At 45.2% G+C, this 17,321-nt stretch overlaps 1 protein-coding gene across 2 annotated transcripts in view; it reads right to left on the reverse strand.

The window, feature by feature from the left end:
• The window catches only part of MDN1 (midasin AAA ATPase 1), a gene marked incomplete at both ends in the record, with an annotated part of 158,020 nt that overhangs the window by 6,048 nt on the left and 134,651 nt on the right, over nucleotides 1-17,321 (reverse strand). The window contains 12 exons of one of the 2 annotated variants that reach the window (XM_079716367.1): nucleotides 206-321; nucleotides 1,641-1,730; nucleotides 2,447-2,610; nucleotides 4,256-4,426; nucleotides 5,897-6,098; nucleotides 7,136-7,237; nucleotides 9,052-9,216; nucleotides 9,451-9,767; nucleotides 12,298-12,442; nucleotides 13,410-13,559; nucleotides 13,995-14,170; nucleotides 15,662-15,803. In XM_079716367.1, the coding sequence (XP_079572493.1) occupies nucleotides 206-321; nucleotides 1,641-1,730; nucleotides 2,447-2,610; nucleotides 4,256-4,426; nucleotides 5,897-6,098; nucleotides 7,136-7,237; nucleotides 9,052-9,216; nucleotides 9,451-9,767; nucleotides 12,298-12,442; nucleotides 13,410-13,559; nucleotides 13,995-14,170; nucleotides 15,662-15,803 (1,940 nt within the window). Of the gene's footprint in view, nucleotides 1-205; nucleotides 322-1,640; nucleotides 1,731-2,446; nucleotides 2,611-4,255; nucleotides 4,427-5,896; nucleotides 6,099-7,135; nucleotides 7,238-9,051; nucleotides 9,223-9,450; nucleotides 9,768-12,297; nucleotides 12,443-13,409; nucleotides 13,560-13,994; nucleotides 14,171-15,661; nucleotides 15,804-17,321 lie in introns of both variants that reach the window. The other variant, XM_079716366.1, reaches the window with a different exon arrangement.

Genomic DNA, 17,321 nt, shown 5'->3' on the forward strand with positions numbered 1-17,321 from the left:
CATTCATACTGAACTTCACAGAAACTTCTGTGGTAGAGATGATAAAATGGCAACAAGGTGAGGAACGCCATACTAGAGCCTGTGCAGCACAAGTGGCAACCTAGACGCCAGCACCATAGCTGTTACGTGCTAATAAGCTCAGCAGAAAAGGTGACACTGCCACCTTTCCAGGGCACCATGAGTGCATCCAATGGAGAAGACTTACTTCAGTTTGGCAGCCTGGGTAGGCTCTAATATGAGACGAAGCTGTTCACACAGCTGCTGTGAAAGAGGTGCCGTTAAGACCAGGTAACTCTGCCACATCTCCACTGCTGCCTTCTCCTGTGACAAGAGCAACAACATGTAAGTTACCCTTAGAAGGCTGGAGCCAACCAAAGTCATTACAGCAAGATGAAGGCCTGAAGCAAAGCAGTAGAAAACAACCTGCTTCTCTTGTCAAGCTGCTATCTGATTCACCCGGTTTAAAATGTCTCCTCCTGGGCTTCCCTGGTGGCGCAGTGGTTAAGAGTCCGCCTGCCAGTGCTGGGGACATGGGTTCGAGCCCTGGTCCGGGAAGATCCCACTTGCCATGGAGCAACTAAGCCCGTGCGCCACAGCTACTGAGCCTGCGCTCTAGAGCCCGCAAGCCATAACTACTGAGCCCGAGAGCCACAACTACTGAAGCCCGTGTGCCTACAGCCCGTGCTCCTCAACAAGAGAAGCCACCACAATGAGAAGCCCGCGCACTGCAACAAAGAGTAGCCCCTGCTCGCTGCAACTAGAGAAAGCCCACGCCCAGCAACGAAGACCCAATGCAGCCATAAATAAATAAATAAATAAAATTTTAAAATAATAAATAAATTAAAAGTAAATAAATAAAATGTCTCCTCTTCCACCAAAGCCACAACTTGCAGTTCCAATGAGAAAGCAAGGTAATAAAATACTGGAATTCATGACCAAATCAATGCCTTATTCACATCACCTATGAGGAGTATATAACGTGTACCCTTCATATGGAGAGGGAGCTGTGATGGGTAGTTTTGGTGCCAGGAGATCCAGCCACTTAATCATGGTCTCTCAGGCTCATGTTTCAAAAACAAAAGTGACGAGTGCAAACCTCTCAAGTAACACTCAGCAGTGTGCTTATTTCCTGAATATAAAGCTCCATGGTTAGTTTTTTTTTTTTTTTTTGCCAATTATGGCAGAGCAGTCAATACATACATGTGGTGAGAATAATGATAAGAGATACAAAATTAAAATAATGTATATTTAGTAAATATTAGTAAATTTAGGATGCAAGGTCATTGAAAAGGAAACATCTGGTTAATCTACACTGCCATATCAGCTGGCAGTGTTCCAGGTGGCCTATTCAGAGAGTGACACAGTATAGACTTTTGCCCCATGTTTCAACCACTGTCACGTCTATTACGTCCATTACAGATTGAGCAATGGAAGTTAAAGAATTAAACACACCAGTTTCTCTCTGTTTTAATTAAGCTACAGATCTAGTGGCAAAGCAGGCAGAAAACAATGGACAGATGTAGGCTTCAGAATTATAATTATATTCTCCATATACTCGGTCGCTTTGACCAAAGTAATTGGATTTCCTGTACCTTAAAAAACAAAAGTCAAGATATTTTATAAAAAGACCAGTGACTTACTTCTTCTGGGTTTCCAGATTCGTGTGGCTGCCATGTTTTCAGCTGTCTCTCCAGCTCCTGTCTTAGTTCATTGGCATCTTTTAAGAAGGGCTAAGAGGGAAAAGCCACGGATAGAGGAGACCCAGGTTGGAATCACCAACTCACTATACCTGGTTGCCTTATTCCCTGCAGTATGAACTCCCCCTGAGATGCAAAACTTGAGCAAATTTAATGGCACAATTAAGACGCCAGACAACCATTCTTCTCCTTCCCATTATGTAGAGGCAAAATGGATAAAGGAAATTTTAACATTTAATAAATCCATCCCAGTAAAACAAACAAAGTACCCAGGAAGATATCAATAATGGAAATATTCTTTAATTAATCTAGACTGTAATTAAGTCAAAGAATTAGGGAAAACAACTCAGTTAACTGGCTCTTCCTAAATGCAGGCATTAAGCCAACGATTCTTCCTACTTAACCAACATAAACTTAACTGTCCTGCAGGCTCCTCACACAAGGCTGGTGGATGTGAGAGGAGGAGATGTGAGAGCCAGAGGTCCGAGGACAAGACCCACCATCGTGGCCAAGTCAGGACACAGACCACCCACGGTGACCCTGGGATTAACCGTTAGAAGTGTGTTATCTGCTCAGAGACCACGTCGTACCAACAGTACTCCTTAAAAGACTGATAAGGATATGATACCCCAAAACAACCAGATGCTATATAAAGTTTTTAAGACAAACATGTCTTAAGCTGTTTAAAAGCAACTTATAATTACGTTTTGTCAACTTATTGAAGTAGTAATTTGTGTAAGTTTTAGTACCTGGAAAATTGTGTCCACAAGGAACTGATGGGCTGTATGAATGGTCGAATCTCGGCTTCTCTCTGGTTTCTCATTCTCTGTCTCCCTGTGGGGTGTGTCTGTCCTGGGGTCTTGGTCTTCCTCTGTGTTAACAGTTTGGGTCTCCATCTCCATCTCTTCAAAGCCTGTTCTCACACCACAATGTCAACATGAAGACTCAGCCTTCACAGTCACGTGTCAATCCTAACAATTACTCAGACTTCACTCATTCACTCCCCGGTGGCTCCACGTGTCCTTTCTCTCTGACACAGTCTGCCAATTCTCTCTCCCTCAACTTCCCCCTCTCCCCACCCTGATATGGAAGGCAGCTGTTCTGGGAGGTGGAAGTGGGGGGAGACTGTTTTACCCTGACAAGCCTCACAGAACCGTGTGATCCATTAAACTATGTCCATGCAAATAAATAAACTATGTGCATGCAGAACTCTGACAGAACCAAAAACTAAAATAACATCATCGCTCCATTTTATAGATGAGGAAGCTGAGACAAAGAAGACAAATAATTTGCCTCAACCTATAAAGTAAGTAAGTAAGAGAAAGTCTGGATTTGAATCTAGGAAGGTCTAATCACAGAGCTATGCCTTTCCCACTGTCCTGTAACAGCCGGGCAGTCAGCAGTTCTAACGCCCCTGAGAAGACGAAAGCAGAAGGAAAAGTTTTTGAATTTAGCAAGTTCTTTTGAATTTGCACTTATACCATTGCTGATAAAGCTATTTTTTCATGTGTTGAATGAATTAACAACAACAACAAAAAAAACAGCCTTGTAATAGCACTTGGTCAGCTATGAAATGGAACTGTATGTAAGAAGTTTTGTTACCTTCTCACATGCATTTCCCCTATTTCTTTAAATAAAATGTTTAAATATAGTATACTTATACATATAAGTATATATAGTATACATATAATTAAAAATCTTGTTTCTCTAATACTCAAGAATATATCTTCTGGGGGACTTCCTTGCTGGCACAGTGGATAAGACTCTGTGTTCCCAGTGCAGGGGGCCCGGGTTCAACCCCTGGTCAAGGAATTCGATCCCAGATGCGTGCCACAACTAAGGAGCCAGTGAGCCGCAACTAAGGAGCCCACCTGCCACAACTAAGACCTGGTGCAACCAAATAAATAAATAAGAAAGGGGAAAAAAAGAATATATCTTCTGGTCATACTGGAGTATGTGTACTATTCTGTTTTCTTCTACATATTTAAAAAAGACCGCTGGGTTGGGCTTTGCTGGTGGTGCAGTGGTTAAGAATCCGCCTGCCAATGCAGGGGACACGGGTTTGAGCCCTGGTCTGGGAAGACCCCACATGCCGCGGAGCAACTAAGCCTGTGCGCCACAACTACTGAGCCTGCGCTCTAGAGCCCGTGCTCCGCAACAAGAGAAGCCACCACAGTGAGAAGCCTGCGCACCACAACGAAAGAGTAGCCCCCACTTGCTGCAACTAGAGAAAGCCCGCGCACAGTAACGAAGACCCAATGCAGCCAAAAATAAATAAATAAATTTTAAAAATAAATAAGATAAAAAAAATAATAAAGACTGCTGGGATTTTGTCTGCAACTCAAGTTTCAAGGGTGTCCGTGAAGGACAGCGTCCTGTAACACCTTCTACCTTCCTACTCCCAAATGAAATATGTACAGGGAAATCATTATGGGCAAATGAATCTCTAAGCCATGGGTTAGGATGGGGAAAGAACTGACCAAGCGCGACTGCAGCACCAGAGAAATGGCTTCTGTGAGTCAGCTTAGGCAGGAGGGTGTGCTCACTGCAGGACTCACCTGGCCCGGCTGTGCGCCCCGACCTGGCCTCCTCTGACTCCAGCTGCTCCATGTCTATTGCGCAGAGCTCCTCTTGCTCCCCTGTGCCCACGGAGGCGTCCTCTGTCTCCTCCTCTTCCCAAGCCTTGCTGGGGTCCTTTGCGGACTGCTGCTGCTCCGTGCTAGCCACATCTGCCAAGTGCACACACATGAAAAAGTCAGCTCTCTGCAGACAAAGCCATCACAAGTGGGTGTGCTTTTGGTCATTCGTAGTTTCCAAGATTCTGCCACTGACTGGTTATGTGGCTTGGACACAGTACTTGGCTTGTCTGTGACCTACTGATGTAAGTGCTTAACACTCCCCGCCACGCCCCCCGGCCAGAAGCTTCAAGGATACAGTGTAACTATACATGTGACCATAGAGTTGGATGTTTAGCTGGGTTTTTATTGCTATGGCCAGAGACTGAACCAGAATAAACACGCCAGGCACGTGACTCAGAGCAGCTAATGGAACCATCCTCATTGCCAAGTTACGGGTGGAAAAACTGTAGTGATAAAGTATAACAATACGGGGCACAGAAAGATCAGCATGGGAATCCCAGCATCGTGATCTTGGACCAGTTCTTAAATATCTTCGGCCTCAGTGTGCTGATCTATAAAATGGAGAAATCCTAGCTGGTAAAGACTGTTAGAGGAACTCCATGGTCATGCCGCAAAGGCTCATAACGGTGCTGGGCACAAGGTAAAAGCTCCACGCATGGCAGCCATCACTGGTATTGCTTCATTTTTCTTCAAAGTGGGGACAGGGAGAGAAAACAGTAATCCACAGCAGAGCAGTCTTGTTGTACCATCCTCATAGTACACATTAGCAACACCAGCTTGCATGTTAGGAACGAAACAGTGACAAGTTACCAGGAGAACTTGAAGCGGAGACGGAGTGACGACTGACTACTCCCTTTCTATGCTGAGATCTTTTTTCTCCTTGTTTATTTATGGCTGCGCTGGGTCTTCATTGCTGCGTGCGGGCTTCCTCTAGTTGTGGTGAGCGGGGACTACTCTTTGTAACGGTGCATGTGCTTCTCACTGTGGTGGCTTCTCGTGTTGCGGAGCACAGGCTCTAGGCACACGGGCTTCAGTAGTTGTGGCTCGCGGGCTCTAGAGCGCAGGCTCAGTAGTTGTGGTGCACGGGCTTAGTTGCTCCGTGGCATGTGGGATCTTCCCGGACCAGGCCTCGAACCCGTGCCCCTGCGTTGGCAGGCAGATTCTCAACCACTGTGCCAACCAGGGAAGTCCTCTCTCCTTTCTTGAAACACATATTTCAAGTTCACAGCTCCTACCACTGCCGGGTGATTATGAAGAAATGTCCGCTACTCAGAATCCCTGAGATCAGTGCTGGGTTTGGATACGGCCAACCATTACCAAAGATATTTAAAAGGCTTACACCAGACCCAGAACCCTGAGCACTGAAACCCTGCACTTGGCTACAGATATCTTTATATCCAAAACAAATTGTATTTCTGCACAGTTCTAATTAGAAGGAAACTAGTTTAAAAAGCCATTTCCCCTCCCTCCTAAGATGACTTGTAAGAACACCTGGCGGGCACACAGCATAAGCGCTCACAGAGCTCAGGGAGCAAAGGAGAAGCCTTCCCTGCGTCGTACCGTAGGTCTGTACATCATAGGGCTCGCTACCCTGTTTAATGTGCTCAAATGCTTCCGCGTCCTCGGCCTGGGCCTGGGACTGGGCCGGGCCCTGCTCAGTGTGGTTGTCCGTGTCCACAGTCCTCAGCCTCTTGTGCACACGCTCATTGTGGTCACCCATGGAGCGTTCGTTGTCGGCCTGCCCAGGTTTCCTCTTAAAACTCTGTGGGAAATATGAGGAAATTCATCAGAACCTTGTCTGTAATGGCAAAAAGAGTAAAAATAATCATAATGTTTACCCTCAGGGGGCTGATTAAGTTAACCAGGTGTACCATACAAGAGTGGATTTCAGTGAAGCTGTTAATAGGAAGATCTCTAAATACATATACAGAGCAATCTCTATGATATACTTTTATACCTGAAACAAAGGCAAAGAGGCAAAGAAACACTCTCACACAGGGAGGTGCACACACACAAACATCCATACCTATACTACATATGCAGAAAGTCTCTTAGAAAGAAGACAAGACTGGCAGCACCAATATGCTCTGAGCATAGTCCCTTGGGTGGCTTGAGGACAAGAATAAAATGGAAGCTTTTTAGGGGACTGGTTTCTATATACTAATTTTGTATCACATGCATGAATAATACCCCATTTTAAAAAACCTTATTTTTAAAACACAAAAGAGGGAATTCCCTGCCAGTCCAGTGGTTAGGACTCGTCGCTTTCACTGCTGGGGCCTGGGTTCAATCCCTGGTTGGGGAAATAAGATCCTGCAAGCCATGCAGTGCAGCCAAAATAAATAAATCTAATTAAATTTTAAAAAATTTAAAAATAAAACAAAAAAGAGAATGGACAGTGAACAGAGTAAGACTGGTTAGTCCTTGGCAACAACACAGAACACCTGGTTTTTAGGCTCCATAATAAGAACTTAACAGGATAAGGGTGCGTGCACGTGCATGCGTCTGTGTGTGTGCACGCATGTCTGTGTCTCTGTGTGCGTGTATGTGTGTGTGTCTGTGTGTGCGTGTGTCTGTGTGTCTGTGTGTGTGTGTGTGTGCGTCCCCACACAGGGAAGAAGCCCCAGCTGGGAAAGCCCCACGGTCCTGGTCTGCTCGCCAAGGCTGACATCATGGTGAGACAGCAAAGGCTGGGAATTTGGTAGTTTTTTTTTTTTAAACCATTACATTTAGAACATCATTTTACATGCAGCCTTCACCTAAGTTTAGGTGAAGAGTGATAGAGAGAGTGATAGAGACCTGTGTGTTTTTCCTGGTGTTTTTCTGAGAGGCCAACCGGGCGATGAAGTTGGATTCATGGCCTTCTGCCTGGTTTGCATCCGCAGCTCCACTGCCGTGTTCCTGTGAAATCCAAGCCACAAAGAATGAGGTGGAGGAAGCTGTGCAAGCATCTGGTTATCGACTGCACTGTGCACAACTCCTCTCACCATTCTCATCTCACAGTCACATGCAGTTGGCACTCTATATCCGGGGACACGGAGGGCCCACTGCACTGCGCTAGTTTACATAAGGGACTTGAGCAGCCTCGGATTTGGGTATCCAGGGGTGTCTTGGAATCAATCCTTCTTGGACCCCAAGGGACAACTGTGACCATACCTGCCTGTCTGCTCTGGAACTCACCCATGACTAAGGCTTGGCCTGTGGGCAGAAACGAGAGCATCTAGACCTGAGTCTGTTACCCTCTTGCGGGACTTCGTTAGTTCCTTCTCTACGGGAGGTAATGGCTTACTCTGAAGGTGGGACAGACCTCGATTTGAAACCAGGCTTCATCACCAACCAGCTGAGTACTCTGGAGATTGTCATTTAACTTTACTGGGGCTTATTTAACTTGGATATAAAATGGAGAACATAGGGACTTCCCTGGTGGGGCAGTGGTTAAGAATCCGCCTGCCAATGCAGAGGACATGGGTTCGATCCCTGGTCCAGGAAGATCCCACATGCCGTGGAGCAACTAAGCTCGTGCACCACAACTACTGAGCCTACTCTCTAGAGCCCAAGAGCCACAACTACTGAGCCCATGTGCCACAACTACTGAGCCCATGTGCCACAACTCTACAACAAGAGAAGCCACTGCAATGAGAAGCATGCGCACAACGAAAAGTAGCCCCCACTCGCTGCAACTAGAGAAAGCCCGTGCAGAGCAACGAAGACCCAACGCAGCCAAAACTAAATAAAAGAAAAGAAAAAGAAAAATGTTCTTAAAAAATAAAAAATAGGGACTTCCCTGGTGGCGCAGTGGTTGAGAGTCCGCCTGCCGATGCAGGGGACACGGGTTTGTGCCCCAGTCCGGGAAGATCCCACATGCCGCGGAGCGGCTGGGCCCGTGAGCCGTGGCCGCTGAGCCTGCGCGTCCGGAGCGAGCCTGTGCTCCGCAACGGGAGAGGCCACAACAGTGAGAGGCCCACGTACCAAAAAAATAAATAAATAAATAAAATAAAAAATAAAATGGAGAACATACAAAGAACAATAATATCTATCTTATAGGGCCATGATGAAGACTTGCTAAAGTAATGAAATGCTCAGTACCTAATGGGTGCTCAGTAAATGGTTTGGAAGGGGGATGAGAAATATAAACCGTTGTAATTATTGCTGAGAAAGTAGGGGTGCAGAGAGGCCAAGGGAGTTGTCCAGAGAAACCTCTGAGTAGCAGGCCCTCCAACTTCCAGGGCTCCTTCCAGGCTGCCAGTGCCCCAACTGGGCCACAAAAGACACCTCACCCTATGTCAAGGAATGAAGAGGTACTTTCCATTTGAAATTAATGTTTAGAAGCCTGGTGAACAGCGAGGAAAAGGGAAGCCCTACTACATACTAGAGCCATACCACTGTGTGAAGTCTCAAGTCAACGCTTCTTTCCTTAGGAGCTTTCTAAAATATAATTTGAACTTGGTTCTCCCACAGAGAACTACACTCTAATAACTTTTTCTCATTGAGCACATCACTTAAATAAAGTGTGTAAAAGTATTCTGGGATTTGTTCCAGGGGGCATATAAAAATAGGTGTACGACCACTTTCTTAATGAACGGGAGATGATATGTTAGATGTCAACCACAGATAAACATCACACACGAACCAACTACTGCTAAACAGAACTTGGTTTCGGACAGGGAGAAGAGGCCCTCCCAGGGGCAGCGGGCGAGGCAGAGAGGGCCCTTCACCTCCTTCCCCTGCTCCTTCTCGGGCGCGGCCCCCGCCAGCTCCACGGCATGCTCGCTCTGCTCGCTCTCCAAGCCCGTCTGCCCGCAGGAGTCGTGCTCCTTCCTCTCCGTAGCCTCTGGAACCTGCTGCTCCATGTCAGAGTTCTCCCCTTCTTCCTCTTTTTCCTGCATCTGCAGGGAAATCAAACACAGCATTACCTGCTCTGGAGGAGGAAGATGAGGTGGGGGGCCCCCCTCACCAAGGGGAGTCTGCAGGGAGGGGATCGGCCAAAGCGGGTCTTAAACAGAAACATAAACCTGCTCGGCAAAGTAGCCTAAGAGAGATTCCAGTGGGAAGAAGGTAATTTTTTCTCATCACCATTATTTTTAATCGAAGACAAGCCAGACCCGCCATGATACCTGAGGCTGGAGACCTTGGTCAACAGGGACGTCCTTCTCTGCACTTTCCTCACTGGCGTCCTTGTCCTCCAAAGACTGCTGCTCCTCCTCTGCGTTCTCTTCAGGATGCTGGGCAACATCCTTGTCTTGGTCGGCAGCTCCTGTGTCCATCTCTTCCTCCCCCTCCTCCTGGTCATCTTCACTGGAGCCTCCCTCAGGCTCGTGCTGACCCTGGCCTTCATTCTGGTCAGCCTCAGTCTCTTCGTTTATGTCTTCGGCTTCATGACCTGCTTCTACAGTATCCATTGGTTTCTCTTTAATTTCCAAAGGATTCTCTTCTGGACAGATGAAACCAAAAGAAGGAACACAGAATTTAAATACCAAACAATGTGATTTCTTAAGATGGGATGTAGTTACACAAGTGTCTTATTATTATTCTCGAACCAGGAGTTGGCAAACTATGGTCCTTGGGCCAAATCTGGCCATCCACATATTTCTGCAAATTTCTCCACAAGTTTTATAGGAACACAGCTGCACCAACCATTTACCTATGTGTTTACCCCATCCATTCTGTATTACCTACGGCTGCTTTCACACTGTAAGAGCAGAACTAAGTATTTGCAACTCTGCTGCAGCTTATGACCTGCAAAGACTGTATGTTTATTATCTGACCGACCCTTCACAGAAAAATTTTGCCTATGTCTGCTCTTAACCGTACTTACATATTGCATACAACTGTTTAGATGGTGCATTTCATTAAAGAATAAGTAATCCACTAAAAAATCCTAAAAGCCACCACAACAATAGGAATATTTTAGAACAGATAGGAAATGCCAGTCTAATTTTCAGTTATCACTGGGAATAATTGGTAGACATCATTCTTTACCATACACAGAAAATACAACATATATTCAAATGGGAACAATCTTATTTAAACATTTTGTTTATTTAAAAGAGCTTTTCTATACTTTGGGCACTTCAGAAATCAGTTATTTTGTTAGCAAATAATTCTTTAAAATAATTGCTTCTTCAGATTCACAGAGAGAACTAGTGGTTACCTGTGTGTGTGTGTCTGTGTGTCTGTGTGTGTGTGTCTGTGTGCATGTGCGGGGGTGTGTGCATGTGTATTGGGGGTGGGAGAGTGGGAGGTACAAACTATCAGGTGTAAGACAGGCTCAAGGATGTATTATACAACATGGGGAATAGAGCCAATACTTTGTAGTAACTGTAAACGGAAAGAACTGTATAAAACTTAAAAAAAAAATTTTTAATAGTAATTGCTTCTTAGTTTATATACTCAGTAGCTTAAAACGAGCCTGGATATTTTTCTAGGGCAAATGGCTTATTAGATTCTCAGTGGATTTTAATTTTATGCTTGGTTGTTGAATTTAAGGTTGAAGTAAGATTCCAAAATTGTAAGTTAATGGAAATGCCTTAGAAGCAGCAGCTTATATTACATTTAAAAAGTAAACTAGAGGGCTTCCCGGGTGGTGCCTGCCAATGCAGGGGACACAGGTTTGAGCCCTGGTCTGGGAAGATCCCACATGCTGCAGAGCAACTAAGCCCGTGCGCCACAACTACTGAGCCTGCGCTTTAGAGCCCGCGAGCCACAACTACTGAGCCCACGTGCCACAACTCCTGAAGCCCATGTGCCTAGAGCCCGTGCTCTGCAACAAGAGAAGCCACTGCAATGAGAAGCCTGTGTACTGCAACGAAGAGCAGCCCCCGCTCACCGCAACCAGAGAAAGCCCAGGCACAGCAACAAAGACCCAACACAGCCAAAAAATAAAAATAAAATAAATTTATTAAAAAAAAGTAAACTAGAGATTCACAGAGCGAAGACTGTCCTAGGCACGAATTACCAAATACCTTAAACGTGAGAAATGCATTTAAATTTGAGCCATATACTCACCTCCTAGATTTAACAGATGTTAATGTGTTACCACAAGTCTATCAAACTTGTCACTCATTTTTAAGAAATAAATGGTTCTGGACACAGCTGTCTGGATTCTGGATGCCTTTGCCCTTCCTACTTCCTCAGAGCTCATAACCTGAAGTTACTGTACATTATTCCTTTCTATGTGTTCGTATATTTGATGTATCCATAAACAATATATAGTACTGGTTCTTGTATTACATTTCCACCTAAATGGTACCTCTCATTAATTCTTTTGTAACTTGCTCTTTTTTTTCCAATACAGTGTTTTTAATAGCTTTCTACATATGTAACTGATTCACTAAGAAGCAGAGCCTCGCTGGCGCCACCTTTCATCTGGTTACCCACCACGACGGGGGCTATTTCAGCGGCACCGTGTACACAAGCTTCCGATACTAGACAGCACCCCTAAGGAGTCACACTCGGGTTGAACAGTGGGTGACAGAGGCGCTAAAGTACTGCCATGCCAAGTGATTTCTTTTGGGATTATTCCATTTCACTCCCCATGGTGATTTCATATTTCAGACTAAACACACAACATACGCACAACAATCAACAACTTTCCCAGGAAAGCTGTGACTGGGCTCCATGAGAGGCCTGGCTCTACCTGGACTGCATGGTGTTTACATCAACCCATGAGACGGGGCACATGGTGACACTGTGGGGCGATGGAGCTGTGTGTGACAGGACCGCCTGGGACAGCAGCACTGAAACACAGGATAGGAGATGACAGGAGTGACAGAGACCTGCTTGTTTACAAGCTTTAGGTCTACCTAGAGGAGAAACAAAGAAAAAGCAAGGAATTTTATCAAACTGGAATTGTGCTGACCAGACACGATAATGACCTGGCCATGACACTGGCCTGAAGAGAAATCTGTTACTGCTCAGTTTCAATGACTTCCAACGGGCTCTTTAGGTTTCGAAAGACACACCTCCGTCTTCGCTGTCTGTGTCCCCATCACCATCCTTGTCTTCACTGTCTAGGTCCAAGTCATCTGAAAGGTCCAAAGCCTCAGGTTCGGGCAGCTTTTCCTGATTGCCATGGTAAGGGTCCACCTCGTTCTCATCATATTCCCTCTTTGGACAACGGAGAGAACAGGAAAATATAAATAAAAATGAACTTTTAAAAAGTGTAGCATTCAGGGGCTTCCCTGGTGGCGCAGTGGTGGAGAGTCCGCCTGCCGATGCAGGGGACACGGGTTCGTGCCCTGGTCCAGGAGGATCCCACATGCCGTGGAGCGGCTGGGCCTGTGGGCCGTGGCCGCTGAACCTGCGTGTCAGGAGCCTGTTGCTCCGCAACGGGAGAGGCCACAGTGGTGAGAGGCCCGCGCACCGCAAAAAAAAAAAAAAAAAAAAAAAGTGTAGCATTCACATATAATCAGCTCAAAGCACAGTTGACTCTTGAACAACACAGGTCTGAACTGTGTGGGTCCACTTACATGGACCACTTATGCACGTTTTTTTCAATAAATACGTGCTACAGTGCCACACAGATCCGTGGCTGGTGGGACCCGCGGATGTAGAGGGCCAGCTGTAAAGTTACACACAGATTTCCAACCCTGCAGATGGTCAGTGCCCCCAACGCCTACATTGCTCAAGGGTCAACTGTAGTTATGCTGAGAGAATACAGTGTCTCTTCCCTAAAATTACCAGTACACATTAGAATTTTACCAATATTCTTTGAATTTTCATGTTGGAATTTCAAGTTTCACTTTCAGTGCACATTCTCCACTGATAAGAGGTGCTGCGTTACTTAATCTCAAACAGGACACGGAACTTTATGGGAAGAAATACAGAAAAGGACCACAGGTTTTAGCTTCCAAACTACAGCACGAGTCCAAACAGCATGAAGACCACCTCATCGGTAACCAATAGTTAGATATTTTATGTCCGGTTAAGACGCTCTGTTACACATTCCCTTATGAGGCAATGGGAAAGCAAATGATAAGCAGGAAAAAAATGTCTTGAGACACCCCAGGAGCTGTGTGTTGCAGTGGCCCTGGCCTTGAGTCAGGAGAGCAGGTTGGTTCTGAATCCTCATTACCTCATCTATTTGTTCATTAATTTTATCTTGGCCTTGCCCATCATCAGCTTCTGCTTCTTCCTTTTCTTCCTTCTTATCTTGCTGGGTTTTATCTCTGCTTGACTTCCCAGCATCCAAGTTGTCATCTTTAGCAACAAGTTCAGGATCTTCCTAAATACCAGAGGAAGAAAAAACACAAAAATCCTCGCTCTCAATCTGAACAACTGCTTTCACATAGGGTGACCCTACCTAACGCAGCTCTTAGACACATATTGGGCCAACCCTATGGAAACATCCAGCCGACAGGGCATATGTCATCCTGGAGGGAACGTGCAGGTCTGCCCGGATGGCAGCAGTGAGGGCAGATGTGTGAACAGCAGGGGTGGGGAGTTGTCGTGAACATGCCGGTCAGGCTACTCTTTTAGCCGTAAAGACAATCGATAACCTAGATAGCAGAGGAAAAAGAAGAAACAGAGATGGAAGAAACAGAAGAAGAAAAACCAAGCCAGAAAAGGATGAGCAGTGAACAGCAGGGAGTGGTATTTGGGAGGAAGACTGCCTCCTCTCAACCCAGGGACTATGGGATGGAGGGAATCTTTTAATTACCTCATCCATTCCTGGTCCTGTTTCTTCAGTTTTACTGTCTTCTTCCTCCTCATCTTCCTCACCGTCGTCATCACCCCAAAGCCTCTCATCTAGTTTGTCAGCTTCCTCACCATTCAGATCGCCCATCTGTTTGTCCAGGTCTCCACCCTCACTATCTGATTTCTCATCCTCCTCTTCTGAAAGGGAAGAAGGCGCTGAGCTGAGTTCGGCAGATCCCCAAATGGATCTGTTCCTGTGCATGCAGGAGAGGCAAGGGCCGGGCAAGGGTCCGACCTGGGATTTACTGCCCGTTTCTACAGAACACCCTAGAGGAGATGCTTTAGATCTCCTGAAGTAGTCCTACTGCGTTTTGCAGACTGTTTGGAGGAGGAAGGAGGTCTGTGACGTGTTGTGTCGACAGACTGTGAGGAGGGTGGTGGAACAGCTGTCAGGATGTCTAGTTCTGGTGCTGGGAGAGTGTTCATTATGGGACTTCAGCAACCTCACGGGGTTTTGCTTTCTTACCTGGGAAATGATGAGGCGGGACTACGAAATTCCCAAGGTTCCTCCCTGTCTCCAACATACTCTATGTCAATGATTTTACCCAACATCTCAAATCATGTGTCTAGCTCAATTAACCAGAATTTTCTTGCCTTTGTCTTCGTTCAAGGTCTACTTTGACAAAGGTTATACCCTTAAACGCTACTTAGGCATGCATACATTCTTCTACTCTGAGGTCAGGTATCATTTCTGCAAGGCATTCACTTAAAGTAAGACACTGTATTTCAGATTAAACTTTGGACAGAAATTGAGGGCAACAGTTGAATTGTGGTTCAAACACAACAGATGATAATGTGCTGTAAGAAATCTTATTATCAAATAATTTTCAATGACATGTAATGTTCATAAGTTAAATGAAAAAAGCAGACTATAGAACCACTTATGGTCTCTGCGTCTATATATATACATGCAAGAAATGGAAATAACCCAAAACTGATTAAGTGATTTGGGTGGTAGGCCTAAAGGGTATCGATTTGGTTTCTGCATTTTTGTTCCAAATCATCTACAACAAATGTCTACTAATTTTGTAATCAGAAAAAAAAATATATTAAAAAACAACCTAGGACTTCCCTGGTGGCGCAGTGGTTGAGAGTCCGCCTGCCGATGCAGGGGACACGCGTTCGTGCCCCGGTCCAGGAAGATCCCACATGCCGCGGAGCGGCTCGGCCCGTGAGCCATGGCCGCTGAGCCTGCGCTCCGCAACGGGAGAGGCCACAACAGTGAGAGGCCCACACACCGCACCAAAAAAAAAAAACAAAAAAAAAAAACCAACCTCCCCAGAACAATTTAACTTGAGCTGAGAGCCAAGCTCTGCTAGGGATCATCTCCTTGCTCTTCTAGATTTCCCTGAAGGACACTACGAAGTCACTGATCTGGCACACGAGGCAGCCAGAACATCAGAGTCAGCGTCTCCGCTTACTCAAGAGCAGAATCTCCAAAATGGACTAGAGACTTCTGACCGGAGGTGGGGATGGCACAGGCATACACTGATGTTTCCACCTGCAGTTATGCAGAGTAACCAACTTGTTCCAAAAGAGTATAATAGGCTCCTTATTGGAAATACGTAATTTCCTGTATAAAATATTTATTTTTCAAGAATAAGAATGAAGTGACAGATCATCTCAAACCTTGTTCTTCAAGCTCCCCATCATGCATTTTCCCATCAAAGTCTTCTGACATCTCAATGGCATTATCCTCGCCCTTAATGTCTGATTTTGAGTCAGGATCCTCTTTATCCTTTTCTTGACCCTTCTGAAATGTATCTTCTGCCTATATCAAAAAGCATTATAGAAACATAAATGCACACTGTAACATTACTAATGTTTATTCAGCTCTAAATAGAATATATAAATGCCAAGATTAATGGTATAAAATTATCTCTGGGGAGAGAAAATACACATAATTTGTGACTTGCTTTAACATTTCTGTAATTAATTTCCGGTTTTATTACATTTTTTGTTAGAGAATATAGAATTTTGTTGAGGTTTTCTCCATGAGAAGTGTTTGTTTGTTTTTTTGCCAAGCCGGGCAGCTTGTGGGATCTTAGTCTCCCGACCAGGGACTGAACCTGGGCCACCTGCAGTGGAAACACAGAGTCCTAACCATTGGACCGCCAGGGAATTTCCCTGAATTTTTTTTTTTAATCCATACATATTAAAAAAGACTATGCATTCTCTGTAGGGTAAAAGAAAGTTCATCAGTCTTATTACATTGCCCATAAATTTAATATCTGTTTTGTCACTTTGATCTCTCACAGACATTACCCAACTGTGAATGTAATCTTTCCCCCTACTACCTTCCTTTTTATTTTATTTTTTTATTGAAGTATAGTTGATTTACAATGTTGTGTTAGTTTCAGGTGTACAGCAAAGTGATTCAGTTATATATACATATACAAACACACTTTTTCAGATTCTTTTCCATTGTAGGTTATTACAAGATATTTAATATAGTTCCCTATGGTATACAGTCGGTCCTTGTTGTTTACCTATTTTATATACAGTAATGTGTGTCTGTTAATCCCAAACTCCTAATTTATCCCTCGCCAGTGAATGTAATTTTCTTCACTTTTCCTTAAACTATATATTCCTACATAATCTACACTATATTTGGGGCAAAAGATTCACATTGTTATGTTTCATTATAGCTGAATTTTTAAAGTTCTTTTTTTTAAGATACAAAAGTAATAAAATCTCACTTAAAAATTGCTAAGCAATTGGGCTTCCCTGGTGGCGCAGTGGTTGAGAGTCCGCCTGCCGATGCAGGGGACACGGGTTCGTGCCCCGGTCTGGGAAGATCCCACGTGCCGCGGAGCGGCTGGGCCCGTGAGCCATGGCCGCTGGGCCTGTGCGTCCGGAGCCTGTGCTCCGCAACGGGAGAGGCCACAACAGTGAGAGGCCCACATAACGCAAAAAAAAAAAAAAAAAAAAAAAAAAAAAAAAAAAAAAAAAAAAAAAAAATTGCTAAGCAAGGGCTTCCCTGGTGGCGCAGTGGTTGAGAGTCCACCTGCCGATGCAGGGGGCACGGGTTCGTGCCCCAGTCCGGGAAGATCCCACATGCCGTGGAGCGGCTGGGCCCGTGAGCCATGGCCGCTGAGCCTGCGCGTCCGGAGCCTGTGCTCCGCAACGGGAGAGGCCACAACAGTGAGGGGCCTGCGTACCGCAAAAAAAAAAAAAAAATTTCTAGGCAAAACAGAAAGAGTAAAGTTCCTCCAGCACCACCATCCTCCAAAACTCCCAAAGAAATTACCACTGGTGATGTTCTGGCACATACTTTTATCCGTAAGTA

This window comes from Hyperoodon ampullatus, assembly GCF_949752795.1.
Source record: "Hyperoodon ampullatus genome assembly, chromosome: 12".
Taxonomy (NCBI): Eukaryota; Metazoa; Chordata; class Mammalia; order Artiodactyla; family Ziphiidae; genus Hyperoodon; species Hyperoodon ampullatus.